Consider the following 25,210-nt stretch of genomic DNA (forward strand, 5'->3'; position numbering starts at 1 on the left):
TGATATTGTCCCCTCCGGGAAGGCTGGAGAGCCAGGTATGATACATGAGAGCTAGTCGGAGTGTTACCCCAAGGACCAGCCAGCAGCTCCCCCAGCCCAGCCCGAGGCCTGGCACCCCACGGTGCGGCCGCTTCCCCCAGCGCAGCCCGGCTCCGCTACGGTGAGGGGCGCCCCCCGCAGAGCCCGGCCTGCGCCGGGCGGGGCGCTCCCCGCGGGCCCCGCCTGCTCGGCCAGGGGGAGGCGGGTCTGTGCCGGAGAGGGGCCGGGCCGGGCCGCGACGTCAGGGCCCCAACAGGACTCCGGAGCGGAAGCTGCCGGGGGGAGAGAGAAACTTTCCGCCGGGCTGGTCTGCGGCGGCCGCCCATCCCCGGGGCATCGGATCGCTACTCGCGGGCTCCGAGCCCCGCCGCCCATCGCCGTGGGCTCGGGGCTGCGCCGGGCAGCATGTGGGAGCCGGCGGAGTTCCAGCGGCACTGGCAGGCCGAGTTCCCCGGGGAGCCGGCGCCCCGCATGCAGCTGGGCTCGGTGCGGGACATGGAGCTGGAGCTGGAGCGCTGCCGGGGGAACCTGAGGCAGCTGCAGCAGGCGCTGGCCGAGGAGAAGTTCAAAGTCCTTTACCTGGAGACGGCTCTGGCCCGGGAGCCCCCGGCCCCCTCCCCGGACGGGCAGGCAGAGGAGCCGGTCCCCCTCCCGGACATGCCCCCTGGCAAGAGGGGAGCCGCGGGGCGCGCGGTGCACAGCTTGGCCGCAGCCATCCAGCACCAGCTGCAGCAGCACAAGCCAGCCCCGCGGGCCCGGAGGCAGGGCAGGCGGCAGCCCCCCAGGCGTGAGCACCCTGTAGGCCGGAGCACCCAGGAGGGGCCAGATGGCCTGGCCACTGAGCAGGGCAGCGATGCTCCAGCTGGGCACCCCCCTGGCCAGACCCATGGCAGCGAGCCCCCCGTGCCCGTCCCCAGGGAGACCCATGGCAGCGAGCCCCCCGTGCCCGTCCCCAGGGAGACCCATGGCAGCGAGCCCCCCGTGCCCGTCCCCAGGGAGACCCATGGCAGCGAGCCCCCCGTGCCCGTCCCCAGGGAGACCCATGGCAGCGAGCCCCCCGTGCCCGTCCCCAGGGAGACCCATGGCAGCGAGCCCCCCGTGCCCGTCCCCAGGGAGGCCCATGGCAGCGAGCCCCCCGTGCCTGCTCCCAGGGAGGCCCATGACAGTGAGACCCCCACTGAGCACCCCCACAGCAGCGAGTCCCTCATCCCTGGGGAAGCCCATGGTAGCGAGCCCCCCACTGGGCACCCCCATGGCAGCGATCCCCCTGTCCCCATCCCTGCCCAGGCCCATGGTAGCGAGCCCCCCACTGGGCACCCCCATGGCAGTGAGCCCATCTTTAGGGAGGTCCGTGGCCGGCAGCCCCATGCCAAGAACACGCCTGGCCCCGGGGAGGGCAGCGTTGACCACGACTACGAGGAGGTGGACGTGAGTGAGAAGTTCCTCCTGAATCCCGTCCTCTTAGGCTTCAGGATCCTACCCCGGGGGTCCGGGGAGGAGCAGGACAGGCCCCACCGCTGGCTGCCCACCATAGGGGGCAGGTGGCCCAAGCACAGCCGGGACCTGGACTCGCTGGATGGGACGAATGGGCGCAGCTCCCCCGTGCAGCACGAAGAGCAGCACCCGCTGCCCTGGAGACACAGGCGACACTTGGATGTGCCTGGCAGGGACTCCTCCAGCTGCAGCTCCCCAGAGAGAGGCAGTGACTGCAGCTACAACAGCTCTGACCACGAGGACGGCTCCTCAGCAGGTAGGCGGGTGGCACCCCTTGCCTCTACGTGGCACCCCTCCCTGTCCATGCCACCCCTGGCCTGTATCTCCTGGCGAAGGGGGTGCAGGCTGGGCCAACTTGCTCCTGTGGTTGGTATGGGAGTGCAGGTCACAGGAATTGCTGGCGGAGTGGAGGGGGTGGGCTGCCTGGGCTGTGGGGGGTTGCGTGGCACTGGGGCACGATTTGTGTTACCATAGGAGCCCTAGTCCTGGACCAGGCCTGTTGTGCCAGGCGCTGTACAGTCAAAGCAAAAAGCTGGTCCCTGGGCCAGACAGCTCACAATCCAAGTGCAAGACAAGAGACGACAGATGGGGCGTCCAGGGAGGCAGTGTTGGTCAGCATGATTGGCTGTGGTCTTGGCATCTGTGTCTCTTCTCCTAATACTGCCAGGGGAATCGCCCCAAACTGCCCTTCGGTGCTGGCCCTGCGTTACCTGCCAGAGCTGCCCCAAAGCTGCAGAGATGGCACTGGGAGTTTGCCAAAATCTCCATTCTCAGATCACCTGAGCGTGCATTATTTATAGTCCAATATCCTTCCACTCTGCACAAGGCATGTATAGCAGGACACCTGATCAGTGCCCTGCTCAGAAAGGGGCTGCTTCGGCCACAGGTGCCGTTAATTCCTTGGCACTATGTCTGGGGCTAGATTGTGTGGGGATAAATACTCCATGGGCGGTCACGTTCCTGGCCTGTGCGTATTGAGTGCTGGGACTCACCCCGACATAGACACACCTATGCTGGTTCACTGCTTAGGGGCTGAGATACGTGTTCAAAGGTGACTTCTGTTACTGAGCACTTTAGAGTAGAGCAGTGTGGTAATTGGACGGGGAAGGTCCCTTGGAGTCTGGTGGTGACTGGGAGAGGTGTGACCGAGATGGCTTTAACCAGTGAAAAGAGAAGCTCTGGGGTGGCCGTGCTGCACGTTAGCGTGACGAGTGGCAGACATTAATACCGAGCTTGTATTTCTCCTAATGCGTTTGGCATAATGTTAGTTTGCAAGTCTAGAGTCGATGATCCTACGAGACGTCTTATGGTGCTAAAGATGCAATTGGCTAATAGCTATTCTGTGTCATGTTGCCCTATTTCTTTGCAAGGTCTGTCATTCCAGATGCCTTGAAGTTCTCACTGTGTCTTTAATCCTGCTTTAGCATGACTGGGACAGTTACAGGAACATCATTTACTAATTTACTCACCTTTTTGTTGCTGATTCACTGTCAGGCTGCACTGAATTAATTTGTTCCTGTTGGAGTGTTTGTTTTTCAATGCTTCCGGGTGTAGTGTGCGGTGGTAAGATTGTCAGCGTGCCTAGAGCGCTTGGATAGGCAAGGTGTGTTACTATTGCTTGAAAGAAACCTCATCTAGTTTACTGCATTCTGCTATGGAAGCAAAAGACCAGCTCCTCGGATGCCCATGAGCTGCCTGCCAGGTGGCGTCTGCTCCCAAAGCGCTGCAACCGTGTCATCGTTCTGCTTGCTTTAACAGACTGCGGCTTTTAACGGCTTGCGTCTTCCACATCCCTCCCTTTCTGCCTCCAGCCTGGAGCCTCCCTTGCCTTTGGGGAATGCCTCTGCGGCCCCCATGTAGAAGGGCTGGTCGCGAGCGTCCCTAGCTAAGAGGCTGCATGCTAGGAGGGGGAGCACGCGTGAGGGTCCTCTCGGTGCAGCACTGAATCCTTGGGCTCTTCTCCCAGTTGTGATTAGCTCCCTGTAACTTTTTGGTGGGCTGATCAGTGGCTTGACACCTGGCTGGTGTGTAGGAAAACCCCTTAAGCGGGCGTTAGGTCTCTGCCTTGGGTCCTCAGACTTTCCAGCTACTGGGGACTGTGCAGTGGAGGCACCAAAGCCTACCTGGATTTCCTCGAAGGGAATTTCTGCAAATCAAGGCCGGTCCATTGGGGTTCCATGGTGTCTAATCCAGCCCAGCTTTTCCTTTTTCCATGTGAGCTAAACTGGGTTTCCTCTGTCCATTGTGTGGGGTTCCTTCAGGCAAGACCTTGGAAGGCCAAGGCCCTGTCTGCTCGGATCTCATTGGCACTGTTTTTTGTAAAGGAAGGGGTTTGTCACATTGTCCTTAGCCAAAACATCTCCTCTTCCTCCACCCCCAGTTGAGCAGTGAATAGCTGTCATCTGATTGCTGCCTTTCACCTTAGATGTGGTTGCATTTGAGCTGTGTGTGAATGGCTTCCTCTATAAGTAGGATTTGCAAAGCCCTTTGGTTGAAAGGGACAGTAGAGATGTCAGATGATGATGATTAGCTTGGTCCAGATTTGACCTGAATGTTTCCTTCCTGCATCAGCCGTTGCCTTTGTCACACACACGGGACAGTCTGTGTGTTGACAGCGACGCGGTCGAGAGAGGGTGACATTTAAAAGCAGAAGCTGAGAGTACAATAAAGCTGGGTGTCTAGATCCCCTTTTCACTTACAGATGCTTCACTTTGTGCTGCCCAGTTCTTCTTTAGAGACCTCTGTCACGTCTCTGTCTTGTCTCATGCACGGAGTATTCCAGACACTGACGCTGCTTCGGTCTCTCACCACTGAGCCAACTGGGATGATTTGCGCTTGGTTAATGGTAGCCCTGGCTTGGCAGCCCTCATTATTTTAATGCGAAGCTCTGAGTTTAATGCGGCTCTGCTTTAATATCTGCGCTGAGTGGATCTGAGCACAGTAAATCTGCAGCCATCCTGCCAATACGACTTCTCGGCAGTACATCCCTATGTCGCCGATCAGTTCTGGAGTGCCGCCTGGCTGGGAAGAGAGGAGTCTGCAGGGAGAAGCTAGGTTGGGGGAGGTCCTGTCTTTTACTGGACCGACTCCTGCTAGAGGAGATGACCCTTGAGGTCCCGTCTGTCTCTCGGATTCTGTGGGGAAGGTCCAAGCTTTTGAGCTTCCCAGACCTGAGGAATTGCTCTGTGAAGCTTGGAAACTTCTCCCTCCCACCACCAGGAGCTGGTTCAGTAAAAGCTCTGACTTCACCCACCTTGGGTCTCCGCTTCTGGGACCAGCCTGGCTAGAACAATGCTGCAAACAATGGAAGAAGCTTTGGCGTATATTGTCCGATGGAGGCTAGTGGAGGAAACGTAGGGTTTTGCTGAAATCATATTAATCACAAACTAATTTAAATGAGGATGTCTGCAAAACGTCTCTGTTCCCAGCTATCGCTTGGGGGAAAGGCATGTGACAGTCATATGATGGACACAGCATTTTGGGTAACACACATGCCAGCTCTCACTGGTCTGACTGACAAGATCCTGGTGTAAGCAAACAGATGGTTAGAACAAGGGGCCAGGCTGGCCTTCATCTCTACCCTCCCTGACCTCTCTCCTCCTCCACCCATCATTGCCGTGAAATAAACAGCTGCCTTCACAGCTCATTCTGGTGCCTGGCATCGTGCAGCCGACAGGTGGTCTGGGTGCAGCGGAGGGAGTGGGCTCTCACCCTGCCCTCGATGGAGACGAGTGGCATGCGGGGAATGGCAGTGCTGTGGTCACTCTGCCAGGGACCCGCTTCGGGAGCCTGGCTGCTACTGGGGTCTCCTCTGCTTTGGGAAGACCTCACCTCCATCTGCTATAGGGACAACCTGTAACACAACCAGATACAAAGTGAGGCCAAATGCCCTGCGGCTTCGCTGCGGGAGAACGGGATTATTGAAGTGCTTCCCTGTCCGGTTATCTTCTGACTGACCGGCAGAGGCAGTCCCTGGGGGGGAGCTGACCATTAGAAATGGGGACACAAGCTTTATGCAGTGGGTGTGAGAGGCTCAGTGCAATGCCTACGAGTAGGTGACCCCATTGAGAGATCCCCTGGTGTGATGAGCGTCCTCTCCAGACGGGGACTTTGCCAGCACATCTGGGCTGCCTGGTCTCATGAGACGTACTCAGGGCAGTAAGAGATACTGACTGCAGAGGGCCCGATACCCCCCTTGGGAATGACTGCACTGATGCCAGTGGAGTTTGAGGGCCAGAGAGCGAGTGACAGCTGCAGACGGCTGTCCCCTCTCTCCACGCTGTGCATCGGAAACGGCCCTGCGCGCATAGTGATCCGGGAGTGGTGCCACAGTGTGCCGGGGCCCTGTTTCTCTACCCTTCTGCCCTTTGGGATCAACTCAGCCGCCGAGCTGCAGGCGTGGCAGCAGGCGTGGCTGTTGGCTAGCTCTGCTGCCGGTGGGGGCGTGTCTTGGGTACAGTCGCTCGTCGGGGGATGCTGCGGTGCACGAGCCGCAGGCTTCTGAACATTTCTGTTCTTGAAACAAAATCCCTCCCCAGCCCCTGCTCTGGGGGGCGGGGGCCATGGGGCAGTAATCCAAGATGGTGCTGGCCAGAGGATCCAGTCACAGCCAAGCAGTAAACTGAACCCGCAGCCCTGGGTCTAGCTGCAGCGCCAGTTTCTGTAATGGAAATGTTCTGCCTTTGGGTCACGTGGCTGCCTGCTCACCTGGGGCAGAACTGCGCCAGGTTTGCCAGCACCTCGAAAACTCCAACCCAAGCTCCGCTGACAGCAGCGAAGTCTGCCCGCGTCGGAACCCTGCTGAGCCTGGGAGCGCGTCTAGACCTGCAGGGCGCCATGCTGCTCTCTTTGCTGTTGAACTCGGGCGCCCAGTTCGTTGTGAGTCTCCACAGCCCTCCCTTCCTCAGCGCAGCTGGAGAGCTCCGTGTGTTGTGCACCATGTTTTCTGGGGCTGCATGCAGCGGGTGTGGGCTGCGAGCAGCCCTCCAACGTCATCGTTAGACTCAAAGTATCAGTCGTCCCTGCTGTCCGAGTACCGGTCCCTACAGGAGCTTGTGCAGGGCGTTGGCCAGTTTAAACAGCCCAAGCAATTGGGCGTCTACCTTTAGACGGTTCCACAGCCTCCTAGATGTCACTCGGGCTGAATATCAGGATATGCCCTCTTCATGTACCCTTTGCCCCCCGATTGCCCTCCCCTGGGCAAGCCTGGCCTTGCAAAGTTCCCCATGGCCTCGCTAAAAGGAGGGCTAGAAAATCCAGTTCACAAAATCTTAAATACACAAAAGGGCTTCTTTTGTGTCTCTCCTGAGTACCCCACACAGCAGAAGGACCCAGGGAAGGATGGTCTCATGGAATTGAGGTTTTGTGGCTTTTCCCCCCAGCTCTGCCACTGACTTGCAGTCTGGCCTAGGGTGAGTTGCCTCAGTTTCCCCACCTGTAAGATGGGGATGATACCGACCTCAGAGTGGTAGGAATTATGACGAAGTGGGGGCTGTTCTTAATGTTTCCTCTGAATACTGTGTGGATGCCTCAGTTTCCCCTATGCATTTCTTAAGTCTCTAGGGGGTGAGATTGTTGCAGAGCAAAGGGCCAGTGCACATAAATGGCCGACACTCTATCTCCTGGCAACTAATGGCCGGGGCCCTTCCCTCCTGCAAGGGGATGCTAAAGGTGTTGGAGAACAAAGAGATCAGGTGACCTCCTGGCCCGGGAAAGGGACAAAGCCCAGAGGAGGAGGGGCTGGAGGGGGAGTTAGTTTGGAGCTGGCTGGGGAAATGGAGGGGAGCCCAGACGGGGCTCTGGCCTCCCTGGGGCCCCCCAACATGGACCTGACTGAGGGGGTCCTGTTGTGTGTGCCTGCAAGACCTGTCTTGGCCTGTGTTCCGGTTGTCTAAATAAACCTTCTGCTTTACTGGCTGGCTGAGAGTCCCGGTGAATCGCAGGAAGCCGGGGGTGCAGGGCCTGGTCTCCCCCCACACTCCGTGACAGGAATGTTTGTGAAACACTCTGAGACCTTGGGTGGAGAGGTGCTGGGAGCCTGAGGGATTCTCACTCCAGGCATGAGATGTCCGCCTCCTGACTGGGGATGGGATTTGCCAGGAGCCTCTTTGAGTCTAAGCATGTGGACAGTTCCCCCTTGAATGCTGTTGTAGCATCTCCGTGGAGGACACAGACAGCTGCAGTGTTTTAATTAAAACACTTCCAGGAAAGAACAAAACCACACTAGGTCTCAACCCTTCTGGGGCCTTTGAAGCGGCTTCACGCCTGCTCTGAAACCAGGAGGCCCTGGGAACAGGAAGGTGGAAACCACAGCAGAGCAGGTGGCATTTCTCCGAGTGGGAGCGTTACAGAGAATTTGCTAATGTGGCTCTCCCCTCCAATCTGCCAGTGTGGGGTGGGAGGCTACTGGAAGCCAGCGGTAAAGGGATACAGTGGGGCCAGGGACTCCCGCTGTTCTCCCCTCCAGAGGGGGTGAAGACTAGACGAATGGGTGGGGGAAAAGCTCTGAGCAGAAGTGTCCCTGTGTGAAAACAGCTTCTAAATCAAGGAAAGAAATGCTGGCTATTGGAGCAGCTTTGTGTTGCTGCAGAAATAGGCTCCATGGCATTGCCCCGCTGAAGGCAGCGTCAGACTCTGCTGCTCCAGGCTGGAACGGCTGCCCGGGCCAGGCCGGTGATTGCCATCTTGCAACGGCTGCATCTCAGCCCCTGCCTCGTTCCCACAGCCAGGCTGGGGCATGTGTGTCAGGGCTAAAGGGCTCCAGAGGCAATGGCAGAGCCCAAGAAGGTGCCGCGTTCGGGGAGAGTAACACACTCTCCAGCTGCAGCGCCTCTTCTCAGCAGCACCCGTGCCCATCCCCTGCTCTCTGCGCTGGCCTCCCATAGAACAGAGTCAAGGGCAGAGTCTCGGGCCTGGTCTTCGAGGCGCTCAGCGGCCTGGGCTCAGCGTATCTAGAGGGGTCTATGGCTCCGGGCTGGGGACCGAGCTCCATAACTCCACCCCTCGGGCCCGTGGAACTTTCTACCACCGGGGCAGAGCCCAGCTGGGCAGCAAACAGCATCCCACGGGGTCGGTCCCAGACCCCCAGGAACTCAGGGCCACCCCAAACCTCCCCAGGGGCCCTGCTCCCACCGGCCTTCTCTGACCCAAACCCGGAGCAGCGTGGCTGCCCAGAGGATTCAGGGGGCCTGGGGCAAAGCAATTTCGGGGGCCCTTCCATAAAAAAAAGTTGCAATTCTATAGAATATTATATTCCCGTGGGGCCCCTGCGGGGCCCGGGGCAAATTGCCCCACTTGCCCCTCCCTCCCCCCCCCCGGGCAGCCCTACCGGAGCAGCGTGACCGTACGGGGAGGGGAGAACCCCACCGCAACCAACCGCTTGGCTGCTCACACAGCTCTCCCCGGGGAGGAGAAGAAAGAATCATCCACATCTGACAGCTGTCAGTCACGTGATGCCATGTCGTGCATGACTGAGAGGTGCTCAGATCCTACAGGACAGGGCAGGGTAGGACCCTGTGTAGAGTAGAATAGACGGCAGAAGTTGTAGTCTGCTTGGCAGCTCTGGGTGTCCTTGTTCCCTTTCGATGGAGAGCTGCAGCCTGTGCTGGCTTCCCCGAGCGTGGCCCGTTGCCAGGGCCTGGCTGGCATTGCAAATATTCGCTTTGGCCAGGCCTGCACTGCTAGGCTCGAGCCCTACAGAGAGAGAGAGTGTGTGTGTGTGTGTGTGTGTGTGTGTGTGTGTGACAGTGACAGTGACAACGACAACCCAGGCGCTTCCGAAGGAAGGCAGCGTGTCCCAGCCCACGTTTCATTGTTTCACCCAAGTTGTGAAATTCCCCTCTCTTCCTCCAGCAGGATTACAACACCCAGGGCCTGTCTGCTCAGGGCAGACACTGGAAATCCCAGGGCCCTAGGGGTTTTTTCCCTGGCTCCTTGGCCACAATGCGCCTTCTCGTCCCTGTTGTGCAGGATGCTGGGCGTGGTTCAGCTGCTGCCCTGGGGTGGCTGCATTTCAGTGGCTGGGCCGGCACAGTCCGTGAAGCACTTGGGGATCAAAGATCCCCACGGAATTAACGTTTTTTCGGGGATGAGTAACTTACTCGCTTGAAGCTGCAAGGGGGGGATTCAGCTGTGACACTAGCCCACCTCCCCAGCTCTCCTGATTACTCCTCTGGTTGGAGGAGTAGGCTGGGGCGTCTCTGGCCGTTGGGGGCTGCGTGGTAAGGAGGGGCTGGGTGGGGGATCAGTAATGAAATAGGGAGCCGGCTGTTGCCAAGTGCCCAGTTCCAGTCGATCCTAGGTTGGCAGTTGTGAGTAGGTTGTGTGATGAGTTGATGGTTCTCAGTTCTGAATGGAGAAACGCCACCCGATGGGCCCTCGCTGTAGGGCCCCCAATCAGAGGCCAGGGGCTGCAGAGACAGCGCTGTCTCCCTCCAGTGACCGAGCTAATGCTGACTTGGACTCGAGGTAATTTAGTGGGGATGGATGGGGTATAAATAGCCGCCTGCCCAGTCAGGTGTCAGCACGGAAAATGCCGCTCGGCCGCAAACCACAGAAAGCTGTCGGCGGGTGAGAGGGCCTTGCCGGGGTGCGGTGGTCGCCCTCTGTCCCTTCCTGTTCTGCTGCAGGGCCGGTGCTCTGCGTTTCCTGTGCCGAGTTTGTGCTGGTCTCCGAGGAAGAAAGCTCCGTTGCTTTGACTTGGTTTCCACTCCTGGTGCTGCGGGACTGAGGTTGCCTAGCATCCTCCTCACGGGGCTGGAGCTTTGCTGAAAACCGGTGCTCTTGGTTATTTGGTGGGCCAGGCTCCAGAGGGCTTGGCAGAGTGACTTCAGCTGGCGGTTCTCGGCCCCCGCAGCAAAGCTGTCCTCTAATAAACACAAAGCAGCGACATCGGCCATGGGCTCTGCTTCGGTGCTGCAGAACGTACGTGCCACCCCGAGGGCCCTGCGCGCTGGCTGGTGTCACTGACCGGGCTGGCAGCCCCGTTAGCCTGGTGTCCTCCCTCCGACAACAGCCAGCGCTGGGTGCTGGAGTGGAAGGCAGCCGCTGTCCCATAATGCCCCCAGCACGAAGCAGCAGCAAGGCTGCAGAGGAGAGGGTCGGTGGTCCCGTAGCGCGCATGAGAACCGCTCGCCAGATCACTGAAGGGAAGCAGAACTTCCCTTCGTTTGCACCGTGCATCCCAGCAGATCTGGGGTTCTGGGTTCTCGCTTAGCAAGATCTTTCCCTGGACCATCCCTCGTTTGTCACCTCTCTAACCCCCCCTCCTGCCATAAGGTTCCTGCTGGTCTAGACTGGCCATTTTATCTTCCAGCCCTCGGCTTGGACAGCGATGCTGCTCCCAGTAGGGCTGGAGGGCCTGGTCTGCCCCATACTGTGCCAGGCATCCCCCTGCTCTGCCGGAGCACAGCCCCCCATGGCAGCGGGTGGGAAATAGACTTCCCACTTCCAGCAGTGCTGACGGGTGAACGCTTTTCACTTGGGGCTTCTTATCAGGGTCACTATATGGGGAGACTGTCCCCTTCTGCTGTGGGGTGGAATGCCCCACGGCAGTGTTCTCCGAGCTCCCAAAGCCTGCTGTGTGGCAATTGGAGAGTAGCAATTACCGTATGGAGGGTGATCTCGAGTCCATGCAGGATGTGCGGCCGTGGCTCAGGGTGACACTTCAGCAGGAATGTAAGAATCTCTGTCACATCCGCGGGTCTAGTTTTAACACCCCTCATCTCCTCAGGTCGCAGTTTGCTAACCAGAATCATTTGCATGTGCAAATCAGGGAGCAGCAGTGCCTCCGGGCTCATGGAGTTTAAACACACATGGTTCTGAGTTTAACAGAGTGCCAGAAATCTTCAGGACATTGCAATGTGGGAGGCAAAGGTGGATGCTGGGCTGTTAAGGGTCGCTGTATGCCAAGTTTTCCGTTGTTCTAAGACTTGCTAGATATTCTTATTGAAAGCAGGCAATGAGAATTGGTTCCTAATCTTTGTGTTCAGTTTCGGGGGTTTCTTTACATGGGCAGGTTAGTATCCGAAAACCAAGAACTCCCACCCTTCATTTAACAAACTAGTCAAGATTGCCAAGTACCAGCGTATTTGCCTATTGTTTCCCTCCCCTCAAACCTAAGCAACGATTCACTACTGATAACTCATATCTTCCAGCAATTTACATGCGGCTGCTTGCAGCAATTTGGTAACCACATGGCTGTCCCTGGTGACTGCTGTCTTGTACTGCAGAATTGGAAGCTCCAGCTCTTCATCTGAGCCTGCAGACCACTGGAAACAACCCTGCGGGAGGTGTGAACTGCTCCTGTGTGTTGCGGGGGCGGGGGGGGTCGTTGTTAACGCAGAAGCCTGTTGACGTAGATGCCAGCTTTGTTAGCTGTGCTCTGGGACATCGTCGGAGGGCGGGGCTCGGGAAAGCCCTGCTGTTCTCTTCAGTTCCGCCATTGCTCAGGCAGAGGGGTTGGAAAAATCCAAGCGTCTCATCTCCCCTGGTCCTGATGACCACGTGTCACTGTCCTGGGCACTCTTCTCTCCCCGCTGCTTATCTGGCCCCGTTTCCCGTAACCACTGAGCCTGCAGCCCCTTCCAGGCTCCCACTTCCACGTCGCGTGGGTGTATCGGACGGGAGGGCATTGCAGTGATACAGATCCGTGCGAGCGTGTTGTTGCCTTTTACTCTATTTAACGTTAATCCTACTTCAGTGGGTTCGGCTCTGGCATCTACAGTCTCTGGTTCAACAGAGTCACCTCTGTTCTGGATCTAGAGTTCATAGGAACACATGAAACCATAGGCAAGTAACACACACAATTACAAGAGCATCGATCTTTTAGTAGTTTTATTAAAGTTATCAACCCAATTATAAATATCACAGCATATTTCAGAGTAGCAGCCGTGTTAGTCTGTATCCGCAAAAATAACAGGAGTACTTGTGGCACCTTAGAGACTAACAAATTTATTAGAGCATAAGCTTTCGTGGGCTACAACCCACTTCTTCGGATGCATATAGAGTGAACCATATATTGCATACGCAATTCCCGAAGCTCAGTACAATGTGCCAGTAATACCTACAGACATCCTCACATCCTCCTAGGTGGTGTTAGAGTCTGTTGGCCCACTCATGAATTGACCATCAAGATGGGAGTGGTTCCTGCTGGCGTTTCCCATAGGAAGCTCAATTTTCCTGCTCTGGGCACCCTTTCTTATACTGTGAATCTGTCTATACCTACACTCTGTGCATGTACATGAAAGTGTCAGCCCTCTCTCTCTTATTGGTGTGTGTCCCCTGGAAACACAAGGGACCCCAAATTCTATAGGCTGGGTAGGGTCTCATTAACATTCATGTACCACCTTTATCCTTGCCGTACATGTTAGAGACAATATTTGTTGTCGCAGCACTTTATAATTTGAATATAACTTTCCCAGCTTACTTTTGCAATATTACCAGTCGGTACCTCTTTCCCATCATCTTCGGGTTAGTTCTCAGTCATTAACTTGCGCCATCATTTCTTGTCTCCAAGGCCTAAAATAGCTAAGCTAAAGTCTTCCAGGCCTCAGCCCACAGTTTCTTGCATTTCAGCTTATCCTACTCACGTCTACTACATAATCCCTCTAAATACTGATCAACCTTCTACTTTTATAATCCTGCAAATCAACCCAGATTAACATACAATGAATATATGGAATGTAACACATTGCTTAATCCTAACATTCCCTGCCTTTCGGGAAGCTGGTGTCCCGGCGTGCGGGGCTGAGCCCCGAGTCTGCTGCTGTCACCCCGGTCCCAACCGGCACTGCCTCTGAGTTCTGCCCCTGCCAGTGACCCGCCATTGCTTCCCCCCGGGGTCGGGGAACCGTCCCGGACAGAAGGGCGCCCCCTGTATGCGAGCGCTAGAGAGCCTTTCCCAGGTGCCTGAGACTTGGTGAGGCTGTGATGGAAGCTCACTGGCACACAGGATTTCCCGGGGGGCTGCCATGGCTTGCCAAAGCTTCAGAGAGACAGACACGGTAATGGTGCGTTCTGTTGTGCAACGTGCCCTTTGGGATGGGGGAGTTTGGGGGGAACGTCGGGCGGGGGGCTGGTGGCACCCCGCTATCCCTCAGCAATGTCCATGGGAATTGAGCACAGGAGAAGGGGCTCAGAGCCGGCGGATCACCCTGATGCGTACAGCACGGGCAGCAAGCGTGTGTGTGAGCTTCCCCGGCCTGCCAGCCTGAGCCGTGCCTCGCAGGGGCCCCATCTGGAGTCACAGGCTAGCTGAGTCTCCGCGGCTCGCTCCTGCTCTGGATTCTCTATGATCCGGGCGGTTTCTGGGATGTGGCCGTCCTACCGGCTCGGGGCTGCTTGACAGCTGTCAGGCAGAGCTATACACAATAGACCATGCCACAGAAACCCTGGTGGGCGAGCTGACTGCTGGGCGGGCTGCAGGGACCTAGGGAGGAAGCCCAGGGCGCTGGTGGCCGGCAGTGCCCTGTTCCTGTGGCACTATTCCTCGAGGACCAGTTGGCTGGTTTCGCGTAACCTGGTTGCTCCCCAGGCTCGGGGACGGCTAGTGCCTCCCAACAGCCCTTCCTGGAAGGAAGTTGCATCAGTGGAGGCTGCTGAGCGGGTGAAGCTGGTGCACATGAGTCCAGCCGGGCCCTTTGCCTGCTCGGTAATGCCTGGGGGAACTGGCCAGCCGCTGCCTGCTTCCCTGGTAACGTCGCTGGGGCAGGGCTGGCACACCCGTTGGCAGCTCTGTACCCTGGGGGCGAGTGCGGTTGACACTGGAGAGCTGGCATCCCTGGCAGCCAATTAGCTGTCAGGAGGTTCTCGTGCTGTTGACAAACTTGTAGCCGGCAACAGCAAACACCAGCGATCTCCCGCAGGCCCCTCTCCACTGCGCCCCAAACCAGCACAGCCAGTTTTTCCACCTCTCCAGGACCTAGGTAGGGCAGAACGGGCTTGATCACTCCCCGAACTGCCCCGGGGAGGCTGGCCTCTCTCTGGCCTCCCCTGGAGACAGAAGGAAGATGGCTCTGTGCCCCGTGGCATCTGCCACCTCAGCTAGACAGGAAAGAGCAGCTCTGTCTGCGTGAGCTTTGAGAACGGGAAGCGCGTTGGGATGGGAGCTCCCAGGTCCCAGCCAGGCTCTAGTAATCACATCAGCTTCCTTTGTATTCCCCTGTCCTAAGCCATTGTGCAGAGTTGGTGGGTGCTGCTAAACAGCTGCTGTGTCCCGCCCCAGAGGTGGCTGCATTTCCCTGGTGAGAGGAGGGATTTCTCTGTGTATTTGGTTTTGGATCTTTCAGGGTGAGGTGTGCCGGCTTTGGGCTTTGTTCAGTGGCGCTAGTCCTCTAGATCTCTGTACTCGGTCCCTGCGGAGCACGTCTGTAGTGAACGCAGCCCGCCTCTCCATGCGCCTGCGGGGCCGTCTCTAGTGCCGTCTCAGTCTGTGTCAGGCAGGACTGGGCCGTGCAGCTGTGGGGAGCCTGGAGCCGTGGAGGCTGTGACCTCTAGGCTCTGTGGTAGGGCAGCTCTGTGTAGCCAACTGGTAGCGGGCAGACTCCTGTCACCCTGTCCCCTGACAGCACTGCAGCTGGAGACACCTACAGGTGATAGCCCTGGTCTCTCTTGCCTGTAGCGTGTGCTTCTCCTTCTCCAGACTTCCAAGGAATCCATGGCGTCATTCTGGCTTCCCCCTGGAGTCTGCCTCAGCCCCGCATATCATGTGGCCCCTAGGCGTGGTAACTATAGGACCGTGGGTCTGGGCCATGCCCGTGCCCACCAGGCTGCTGAGCATTAGACGGGGCTGCCTGTCTTCCTGCAGCTCTGGGTGGGCTCTCGCTCTGTGTGACTGCCCCAGTGCCCTGCAGACCTCCCCTGGCTCCATGACTGGCTCACCCAGGAGAAGTCCCTTTGCTGGCTGGTGGTGGGTGTGTAATGGAGGGGTTGGATGGGGGGGCCTGACACCCCTCCCCCCCTCCCCCCCCGAGCTCCTAAATGCGGATGGTTCAGGCCTGGTCCCATCCCAAACCAGCCCTGCCCGTGCTGGCCACAGGCAGCTCAGTGCTCTGGGCTGAGAGACGGGGATGAGCTCCTGGGCTCTGGTGAGGCAGGGTGAGCGGGGCAGGTCACATGGCAGGCCGGAGGAGAGGACTTGCACAACAAGCACAGAAATAGAAATGTGTGGGTTGGCTGGCCACGGCGACACTGGCACTGACAAAACAAGGAGTGAGGGAGACGGCCAGCGACTGCAGGGCGCCCTGCCCCCAGAGCCTGACACGCTGGAGTGATGCACACCGGAAAGCAGTGTCCCGGGGGCGGGGGCAGAGTTATAGGGGCCGGGCTGTGTCTGGGGGAGACCCCCAGAACTATAGGGGCCAGGCTGTGGCATTGGAGGGCTTTGGGCACTGTCTGCATGAGGGTTTGTTGCTAAAAGTGTGCTCCCTCCAGCGGGGCTGAAGCCGTGCTAGCCTTGGGGACGGGGCTGGAGGGGAGGGGGCGGCTGGGGACGGGGCTGGAGGGAAGGGGGCTGGAGGGGAGGGGGCAGCTGGGGAGCAGGTGGCTGGCAGCCAGTGGCGTTTTAAACACAGCGTCTCTTACCCCTGCTCAGAAAAGAGCTGTGGAGCATGGTGCCCTAATCCACCCCCAGCAGCCCGTGTCTCCCCGGGCCCGGCCTGGCTGCACTGGTTGGATGTTGGGCAGGAGGAGGCCTGGTCTACACCACGCTACGCCAGGGAGAGTAACAAACTGGCCGAGATGCCGAGAAACTCCCCATTGCCTCTGAGCTGCAAGAAATGGCTTTGTAGGGACTGAAATCCCCGGTGCTCGCCAGCTCGCCCAGGCTCTGCCTTCCCTCCCGCTCCCCTGCCCCGTTCTGAACCGGCTGTTCTCTGTCCATCACGCCGAGGGGCGGAGCGTCTGCGAGTCCCCTGAGTCTGCCCCCCAGCAGCGCGCCAGGACGGCCCCGCCTAGTGGAGAACGAGCCGCTGTCTGCCAGGGCATTAAACCCCACCGCCCCGAGTGAGTCTGGCATGGGGGGGTGCTTGGCTGAGTCGTTTGGCCCAGGCTGGTGGCAGCTGCCCCTCGCCCACCCACTCCAGCCAGCTGGACGGCCCCCGGGCGTATGGGAAGGAGTCAAGCCCAGGATTGGGGGAGGCAGGGTGCTGGTTTTGAAGTCTATTAGCATGCGGAATAGTCTCCCCATGAAAACCCTGCAGGTTTGTACGCTTGGCTGGGCAGAGTCCTGGGGAACGTGCTGTAAGAACAGTCCTGCCCTGGTGGGCTGGGTCACTTCCAGCATCTCTGACCCTGCGCAGAGCAGAGCAGAGCAGGCTGGGCTGGGAGGCCGTGCGGCGTGGTGGCCAGACCAGCATACAGGAGGAGGTGTCTGTGGCGGGCGTTTCCGTCTGCAGAGAGGAGGGCTCTGTGTGTGCAGCGCAGGGGGCCGTGTGAAAGCAGAGAGCTGCTCACCTGGGAACCACAGGGTGGGTGTGGCTGTGCAGCTTTGTGAGTGCTCCTTGGTGCAGAGGGCGCTGGATAAACAGGAAGAGCTGCAAGGGGGTAGCGGGTGGGGTTGGTGTCATGGGTAGGAGCGGGTCAGAAGAAATACACCTGGATCGCATGCCGGGGCCGTGTATTGGGCCTGGTTGGGGGAGTGTGTGTGCGAGGACGTACTAACCTCGTGCCAGCGAGATGCACGGCTGGTCGGTCGCAGGCCCGAGGCCCTGATTCAGGCCTGTAGCTGCAGCAGCGTGGGTGTAGAAACGGCATGGCCCATGTGCACGCCAGCGTGTCCTTGCCCCGCTGACGCTGGCAGTCCCATTCTATCCAGCGTGATTAACCTCAGGGGCCAGCCCAGCTCAGTGCCCGTTGTGCTAGGTCTGCGCACCCACGGCCTGTGACGCAGTAGGGAGCGGGGTGGATTGACCTGTGAATGTCGGCATGGGGGATGGGAGAGCAGGGGATGACTTTAGGTGAGGGACGGTACCTGGGCCTGTAACCTGAGCCAGGAGGGGGGTGGGGCCAGGTGACACCTTGGCCCGGGAAACTGGACAAAGGGAGAGGAGGAGTCAAGGAGGGGGAGAGAGCCGGCTGGAGGGGTTTTTGGTTTTAGTTTTGGGCTGGCTGGGAAGAGGCAGAGAACCCAAGTCTGGGGTCTAAGCTCCTTGCCCCCCAGAGGGACCTGGCTGAGGGGTCCTGGTTGTACCTACAAGCCCTGCTTGGGACTGTGTTCCTGTCGTCTAATAAACCTTCTGTTTTACTGGCTGGCTGAGAGTCACGGGGAATCACAGGAAGTGGGGGGTGCAGGGCCCTGACCCCCCCACACTCCGTGACACGGCCTAGGGGGCAGAATGAGGGCAGCATAGGCAAGCTCACTCCACGGGCCCTGGCCTGCCCTGGCCGAGGGCCGCTCAGTCTCGAGGGCCATTCGACCCGTTTGCCGCCCCGTTGAGCGTGCGGACAAGGCTGTGATGTCGTGGTGTTCATGCTCATCGCCGCCATCCTCCAGATGTGTTTCATGAGGCCATTAAACAGCCACCAGCCTCTTCTCCCTGGGGCTGGGTTCGAACCAGCGGCTGAGAGTTCCTCCCTGCTTGGCTCCCCCTCTTGCCTTCCTGGTTCTGGGGAACACGCTAGAGCCTGACCCCTGTTCAGTGATCAGCCTGACAGCCCATCTCCCATGGGGCCAGCAAGCTGCTGTGGCAGCCGCCTGCCTGTCGGCCTCAGTGGCCGTATGGAGAAGCCTGGAGTCCCAGCCCAGCCTTCCCTGCAGAGTGGGGTCCCTTCCCCTGGGGTTGCGGGGTGACTCGCAGGGCTGACGTCTCCCAGCTCCCTTCCTGCAGGCAGGGCGATCACATCCGCGTTGGTGGAGCCGCGTCATTGTCTGCTCCCCTCCCCCAGTGGTGTGGGGGCCGGGGGTGAGAGGTTTCTCTCCCCCCCCCCCCTCGCTGTGGGTCCCTGCTAGCTGAGGAGAGCAGCATAGCCAGCCTCTGCAGGAGCTGGGCCCTGCCCTCCTTGCTGGAGGGGGCGGCTGCACTGTCCAGTCAGAGTGTCTCTGCAGTGGGCGTTCTGCCCCGGCCCCCAGGCACTGTATGGGGGGGCTGTTCCTCCTCACATGGGGGTGTTGTGTGTGTGTGTGTGTGTGTGTGTGTGTGTATGGGGGGGCTGTTCCTCCTCACGCGGGGGTGTTGTGTGTGTGTGTGTGTATGGGGGGGCTGTTCCTCCTCACGCGGGGGTGTTGTGTGTGTGTGTGTCTGGGGGGGGCTGTTCCTCCTCACGCGGGGGTGTTGTGTGTGTGTGTGTCTGGGGGGGGGGCTGTTCCTCCTCACATGGGGGTGGTGTGTGTGTATAGGGGGGGCTGTTCCTCCTCACGCAGGGGTGTTGTGTGTGTGTATAGGGGGGCTGTTCCTCCTCACGCGGGGGTGTTGTGTGTGTGTATAGGGGGGCTGTTCCTCCTCACGCGGGGGTGTTGTGTGTGTGTGTGTGTGTATAGGGGGGGCTGTTCCTCCTCACGCGGGGGTGTTGTGTGTGTGTGTGTGGGGGGGGGGGGGCTGTTCCTCCTCACATGGGGGTGTTGTATGTGTGTGTATGGGGGGGCTGTTCCTCCTTACGCGGGGGTGTTGTGTGTGTGTATGGGGGGGGCTGTTCCTTCTCACGCGGGGGTGTTGTGTGTGTATGTGTGGGCTGTTCCTCCTCACGTGGGGGTGACCTTCAGTGGCTGGGCAGGGAAGAAATGCCTGTAAACCGGCTGCCCCAGGGTGACTGAAACCCCAGTGACGCTGAGAGACCTGTGGGGAGGACGGGGGGGGAGATGGGCCTGCATGTGACCGGTGGGAGCAGCAATTATAACCCCCCCTCACAGCTGCCCCGATGATGTCTCAGCAAGTGAAATGCAAAAGCCATTTGCAGCTCTGGCAGCAGCCCGGGGTCTGCGACCGCAGGGGCCTGCTGCATGCGGCAGCCTGCTGCACGGGCCAGAAGCTCACTGTCTAGTTGGTGTGTTCGGTGTCTCGTGCCTCTGGGCGGGTGTGAGATGAGCCAGGTGTCCCTGCTTGCTGCTCGCCTGCTCAGTGAAGGAGGTGGGAGGTGATCGGTTTCCTGCCGCGAGCTGGGAGATGTGTGTGCTGCATGCATGGCAGAGATCCTGTCCTGGCCCTCCTCCCCGATCCGAGCTGCATGGTGCAGGGGGCTGATGCGTGGCTGCATGCAGCCTGGAATGCAGGCTGGAGTTCAGTGCCAGCAGGTCTGGTGCGCGCTGCTGTGTGCACATGGGCGCGCTCGCCCGGCTGCCACCCCCCCAGCACGACATCCTGCCGCTCCGCACACGTGTGCGCCCACATCGCTGGCTTTAGCTCTGCTTGGGGCTCAGCCTGTGGCTTTGCTGCTCTCCGGTTCTGGCGCTGTTCCTGGGGCACTCCCGGGGGGACCCCCCGGAAAGGGGCGTCTCTGCTCTTCTAGTGGCTGGCGCTGCCCCTGGGAGGATAGGCCGAGCAAGGGTCTCCCCACCCTTTGGAGCAAATGGGGGAACTTCCCCAGAGGCCCTGAGCTGCTGTCCCGTCCCAGCTGCCCTGGGGGAGTGGGGAGGCCCGGCCAAGGCCTGGCTGGTGGTGATAACCTTTGGAGCAGGAACTGCCGGCTGGGATCAGACCTGTCTCTGCCAGTGGCTCCCAGCTGTGCGCCAGAGATGCCTGACTGGACAGTGCTGGGCAGAGGTGCTGGGCCTGCAGCAGGAGCCGTCCCTTTGCTCTGCCCCCCCGGGGTCTGAGTGGCCCAGTCGGACGCTGCCTGCAGGGCTCAGGGATGGGGCCACGGGAGAGCAGAGTTGAGGGGCTGGATGCCCGATGGGCCAGGGAGAAGCTCTCATGCAGAGAGGAGCCACCTCTGGAGTTGGGGGCTGGAGCTGAGTTCCCTCTGAATGGCCAGGTCAGCAGCAGCTCCTGAGCGCGGGCAGGGTTCATGCTGCCGTTCCTGGGGGGGCCTTTGCTGGTAGGGCGGGCGTGGCAGGGGAGCACGAGCCCCTTGGAAAGGTCCCCAGGGTTAGAGCTGCAAAGAGTGTCTGGTTCTAGGGCCAGGCTGGGGGCCCTGCACATGGGGCCATCGCTCAGTGAACTGGGATGGGGGGATTCCCATTCCATAGGGGCCCAGGTACCACAGTGAGCACCCAGGATAGTGGGCAGCGTGTGCCCAGAGCAATGCCCGCAGGGCGCTGCTGAGAACAGTGGGTGGCCGGGGGCTGGCAGAACTCTCCCTGCGTCCCCACCCCTCGAGCTTTGGGGGCTGTCTGGCTGCCTCCCGCCTGCGGTGGAGCCAGAGCCAGAGCCTGGCCGTTATCCACGTGAGTTGATGGAAGTAGCATCAACACTTGGCCCCGGGAGGATACAGGATGGCAATAGGGGGACTATAAGGGAAAATAGAGACAGACAGGAGTTACGGCCGCAGGGAACAGGGGATAGATTGGTAGATTGCGCTGCCCCCAGGCAAAGGCAGGTTTATGTGATTGGGGACTCCTTACTGAGGAGGTTAGACAGGCCTGTGACCAGGGCGGACCCGGAAAACAGAAGGGTGTGCTGTCTGCCGGGCGCTAAGATACGGGATGTGGACCTGCGGTTGAAAAGGATCCTAAAAGGAGCGGGTAAGAACCCCTTGATCATCCTTCATGTAGGAACGAATGACACGGCTAGGTTCTCGCTAGAGAGAATCAAGGGAGATTATGCCAGGCTGGGGAAGACGCTTAAGGAAGTCGAGGCTCAGATTATCTTCAGTGGGATTCTGCCTGTTCCTAGAGAAGGACAGCAAAGGGCAGACAGGATTGTGAGGATAAATAGCTGGCTAAGGGAGTGGTGCTATAAGGAGGGCTTTGGGATGTATGGCCACTGGGAGGCTTTCGGGGACAGACAGCTGTTCTCGCGGGATGGACTTCACCTGAGTAGGGAAGGAAATAGACTTCTGGGAGGGAGGCTGGCTCATCTCATCAAAAGGGCTTTAAACTAGGAACTTGGGGGAGACGGTTGGGAGATGTCCAGTTGATCTCCACGCCAGATTCCAACACTGAAAAAGAGGGCGAGGAGAAAAGCACAGATATAGGTAGGGGTAGGGAATTGGACATAAGAAGGAGGGGGCAGATGGACACTACTGGGTCCGTACCAAAGTGCATAACTAATGGGAGAAAGGATAGACAGCATATGGTAAGATGTTTATACACCAATGCGAGAAGCCTAGGTAACAAAATGGAGGAATTGGAGCTCCTGGTCCAAGAAATGAAACCTGATATCGTAGGAATAACCGAAACGTGGTGGAATGGTAGTCATGACTGGAGTACAGGTATGGAAGGGTATGTGCTGTTTAGGAATGACCGGAAAAAAGGTAAAGGTGGGGGTGTGGCATTGTATGTCAATAATGAGCTAAAATGTAAAGAAATAATAAGTGATGGAATGGATAAGACGGAGTCTGTCTGGGCAACAATTACACTGGGTAAAAGAACTACTAGAGCCTCCCCTGAGATACTGCTTGGGGTGTGCTATAGACCGCCGGGATCTAGCCTGGATGCGGACAGAGAACTATTTAATGTTTTTAAGGAAGTAAAAACTAATAAGAGCTGTGTGATCATGGGGGACTTTAACTTCCCAGACATAGATTGGGGAACAAATGCTAGTAACAATAATAGGGCTCAGATGTTTCTAGACGTGCTAGCAGATGAATTCCTTCATCAAGTAGTAGCTGAACCGACGAGGGGGGATGCCATTTTAGATTTGGTGCTGGTGAGTAGTGAGGACCTCGTTGAGGAAATGGTTGTAGGGGACAACCTTGGCTCGAGTGACCATGAGCTAATTTGGTTTAAACTAAATGGAAGGGTTAACAGAAATAAAACTATGACTGTGACTAAGGTTTACGATTTCAAAAAGGCCAACTTTAATAAATTAAGGCAACTACTTAGGGAAGTGGATTGGGCTAACATACTTAGAGAGCTAAAGGCAGATGAGGCCTGGGATTATTTCAAGCTGAAGTTGCACGAGCTGTCCGAGGCCTGTATCCCGAGAAAGGGGAAACGGTCAGTAGGCAGGGGAATTAGACCCAGCTGGATGAGCGGGCGTCTCAAAGGGGCGATTAAGAAAAAACAGAAAGCGTACAAAGAATGGAAGAGAGGAGAGATCGGCAAAGAAACCTACCTTATTGAGGTCAGAGCATGTAGGGATGCGGTGAGAAAGGCCAAAAGCCGTGTAGAGTTGGACCTCGCGAGGGGAATTAAATCCAATAGTAAGAGGTTTTATAGCCATATAAATAGGAAGAAAACAAAGAAAGAGGAAGTGGGGCCACTGAAGCTTGCAGATGGAGTGGAGATTAAGGACAATCTAAGCATGGCACAATATCTAAATGAATATTTTGCATCGGTGTTTAATAAGGCTAATGAAGGGCTTAGGAATAGAGGGAGCGGGACAGAGGGGAATAAAGGAGGGGCAATTGACATTAAAGTATCAGAGGTGGAAGCCAAACTTGACCAGCTAAATGGGACTAAATCGGGTGGACCGGATGATCTTCATCCTAGAATATTGAAGGAGCTGGCGCGAGAAATTGCAAGCCCCTTGGCAATAATTTTTAATAAATCTGTAAACTCGGGGGAGGTACCGATGGACTGGAAAATAGCTAATGTGGTTCCTATTTTCAAGAAGGGGATAAAAAGTGACCCGGGTAACTACAGGCCTGTTAGTTTAACTTCTGTAGTATGCAAGGTCTTGGAAAAAATTTTGAAGGAAAAAGTAGTTAAGGACCTTGAGGTGAATGGCAATTGGGACAAATTACAACATGGGTTTACGAAAGGAAGATCGTGCCAAACCAACTTGATCTCCTTTTTTGAGAAAGTAACAGACCTTCTAGATAAAGGAAATGCGGTGGATCTAATTTACCTAGATTTTAGTAAAGCGTTTGATACTGTGCCGCACGAGGAATTACTGGTTAAATTAGAAAAGATGGGGATCGATATGAAAATCCAGAGGTGGATAAAGAACTGGTTAAAGGGGAGACTGCAGCGGGTAGTACTGAAAGGGGAACTGTCGGGTTGGAGGGAGGTCACCAGTGGGGTTCCTCAAGGTTCGGTTTTGGGTCCGATTTTATTTAATCTATTCGTTACTGACCTCGGAACCGAATGTAGGAGTGGGCTGATAAAGTTTGCGGATGACACAAAGTTGGGAGGTATTGCCAATTCGGAGAAGGATCGGGATATTTTGCAGGGAGACTTGGATGACCTTGTAAATTGGAGTAACAATAATAGGATGAGATTTAATAGTGGGAAGTGTAAGGTGATGCATTTAGGGATGACTAACAAGAATTTTAGTTATAAGTTAGGGACGCATAGGTTGGAAGTGACGGAGGAGGAGAAGGACCTCGGAGTCCTGGTTGATCGCAGGATGACTATGAGTCGGCAATGTGACGTGGCTGTGAAAAAAGCTAATGCGATCTTGGGATGCGTTAGGCGAGGTATTTCTAGTAGGGACAGGGAGGTGCTGCTTCCGTTATACAAGGCGCTGGTGAGACCTCATTTGGAGTACTGTGTGCAGTTCTGGTCTCCTATGTTTAAAAAGGATGAACTCAAACTGGAACGGGTACAGAGAAGGGCCACTAGGATGATCCGAGGAATGGAAAACCTTTCCTATGAAAGGAGACTCGAGGAGCTCGGTTTGTTTAGCCTAACCAAAAGAAGGCTGAGGGGGGATAGGATTGCTCTCTTTAAATATATCAAAGGGATTAATACCAAGGAGGGAGAGGAATTATTTCAGCTTAGTAGTAATGTGGATACGAGAACGAATGGATATAAACTGGCCGTGGGGAAGTTTAGGCTTGAAATTAGACGAAGGTTTCTAACCGTCAGAGGGGTAAAATTTTGGAACAGCCTTCCGAGGGAAACGGTGGGGGCAAAGGACCTCTCTGGCTTCAAGATTAGGCTTGATAAGTTTATGGAGGGAATGGTTTGATGGGATAATGTGATTTTAGTCAAATAGGCATTAACGGGCCATCGCGGGTAAAATGAGAGTCCGGCTGTAGAATCTTGCCTGTATGCTCGGGGTTCTGCTGATCGCCATATTTGGGGTCGGGAAGGAATTTTCCTCCAGGGTAGATTGGCAGAGGCCCTGGAGGTTTTTCGCCTTCCTCCGCAGCATAGGGCAGGGGTCGCAGGCTGGAAGATTCTGTTGTGGGTGAGTCAGCTTTTGTGGCCTGCATCATGCGGGAGGTCAGACTAGATGACCATATTGGTCCCTTCTGACCTTAAAGTCTATGAGTCTATGAGTCTATGAGTGAGCCGGAGCAGACAGGGCTGTGTGGGGGTGGTGGAGAGTGACTCGTGGCCTCCCCCCAAGGCCAGAGGGCAGCCAGACCCGGGCGGGGCGTGGGCAGCAAGGCCTCTGTGTTCTCCCTGGGCCGGGGGCCGGAAGCGGATTCCAGGGACCGAGCCGGGCGGGGAGCTCGGAGGCGACTGAACCGATGGTGTGGGCTGGGGGAGCCGCTCGCCCGCCCACCCTGCTCTGACTGGCGCGGCGTGTCCATGCTGCCGGCTGCAGTGCCACGGCCTCCCCGGTGGGGGGCTGGTGTTTTCTCCCCATCCCCTCAGGCTCTCCCTGGCGCTGGCCATTGGGCAGGGCCTGGCCGCGTTGGACTAAGCTGAAGGCTTCCTGGGCCTGGTGGGCGGCCGGGTTTGTGGTCTTTT

General features: G+C 57.6%; 1 protein-coding gene across 1 annotated transcript in view; it reads left to right on the forward strand.

The window, feature by feature from the left end:
* Window positions 1-444: 444 nt before the first annotated feature.
* Window positions 445-25,210, forward strand: part of ABR (ABR activator of RhoGEF and GTPase) — a 95,062-nt gene continuing 70,296 nt past the window's right edge. The window contains exons 1-2 of the mRNA XM_065418078.1: window positions 445-942; window positions 1,093-1,789. Coding sequence (XP_065274150.1) covers window positions 445-942; window positions 1,093-1,789 — 1,195 coding nt within the window. The remainder of the gene's footprint in view (window positions 943-1,092; window positions 1,790-25,210) is intronic.

Source organism: Emys orbicularis, chromosome 17 (genome assembly GCF_028017835.1).
Source record: "Emys orbicularis isolate rEmyOrb1 chromosome 17, rEmyOrb1.hap1, whole genome shotgun sequence".
NCBI classification, from domain to species: Eukaryota; Metazoa; Chordata; order Testudines; family Emydidae; genus Emys; species Emys orbicularis.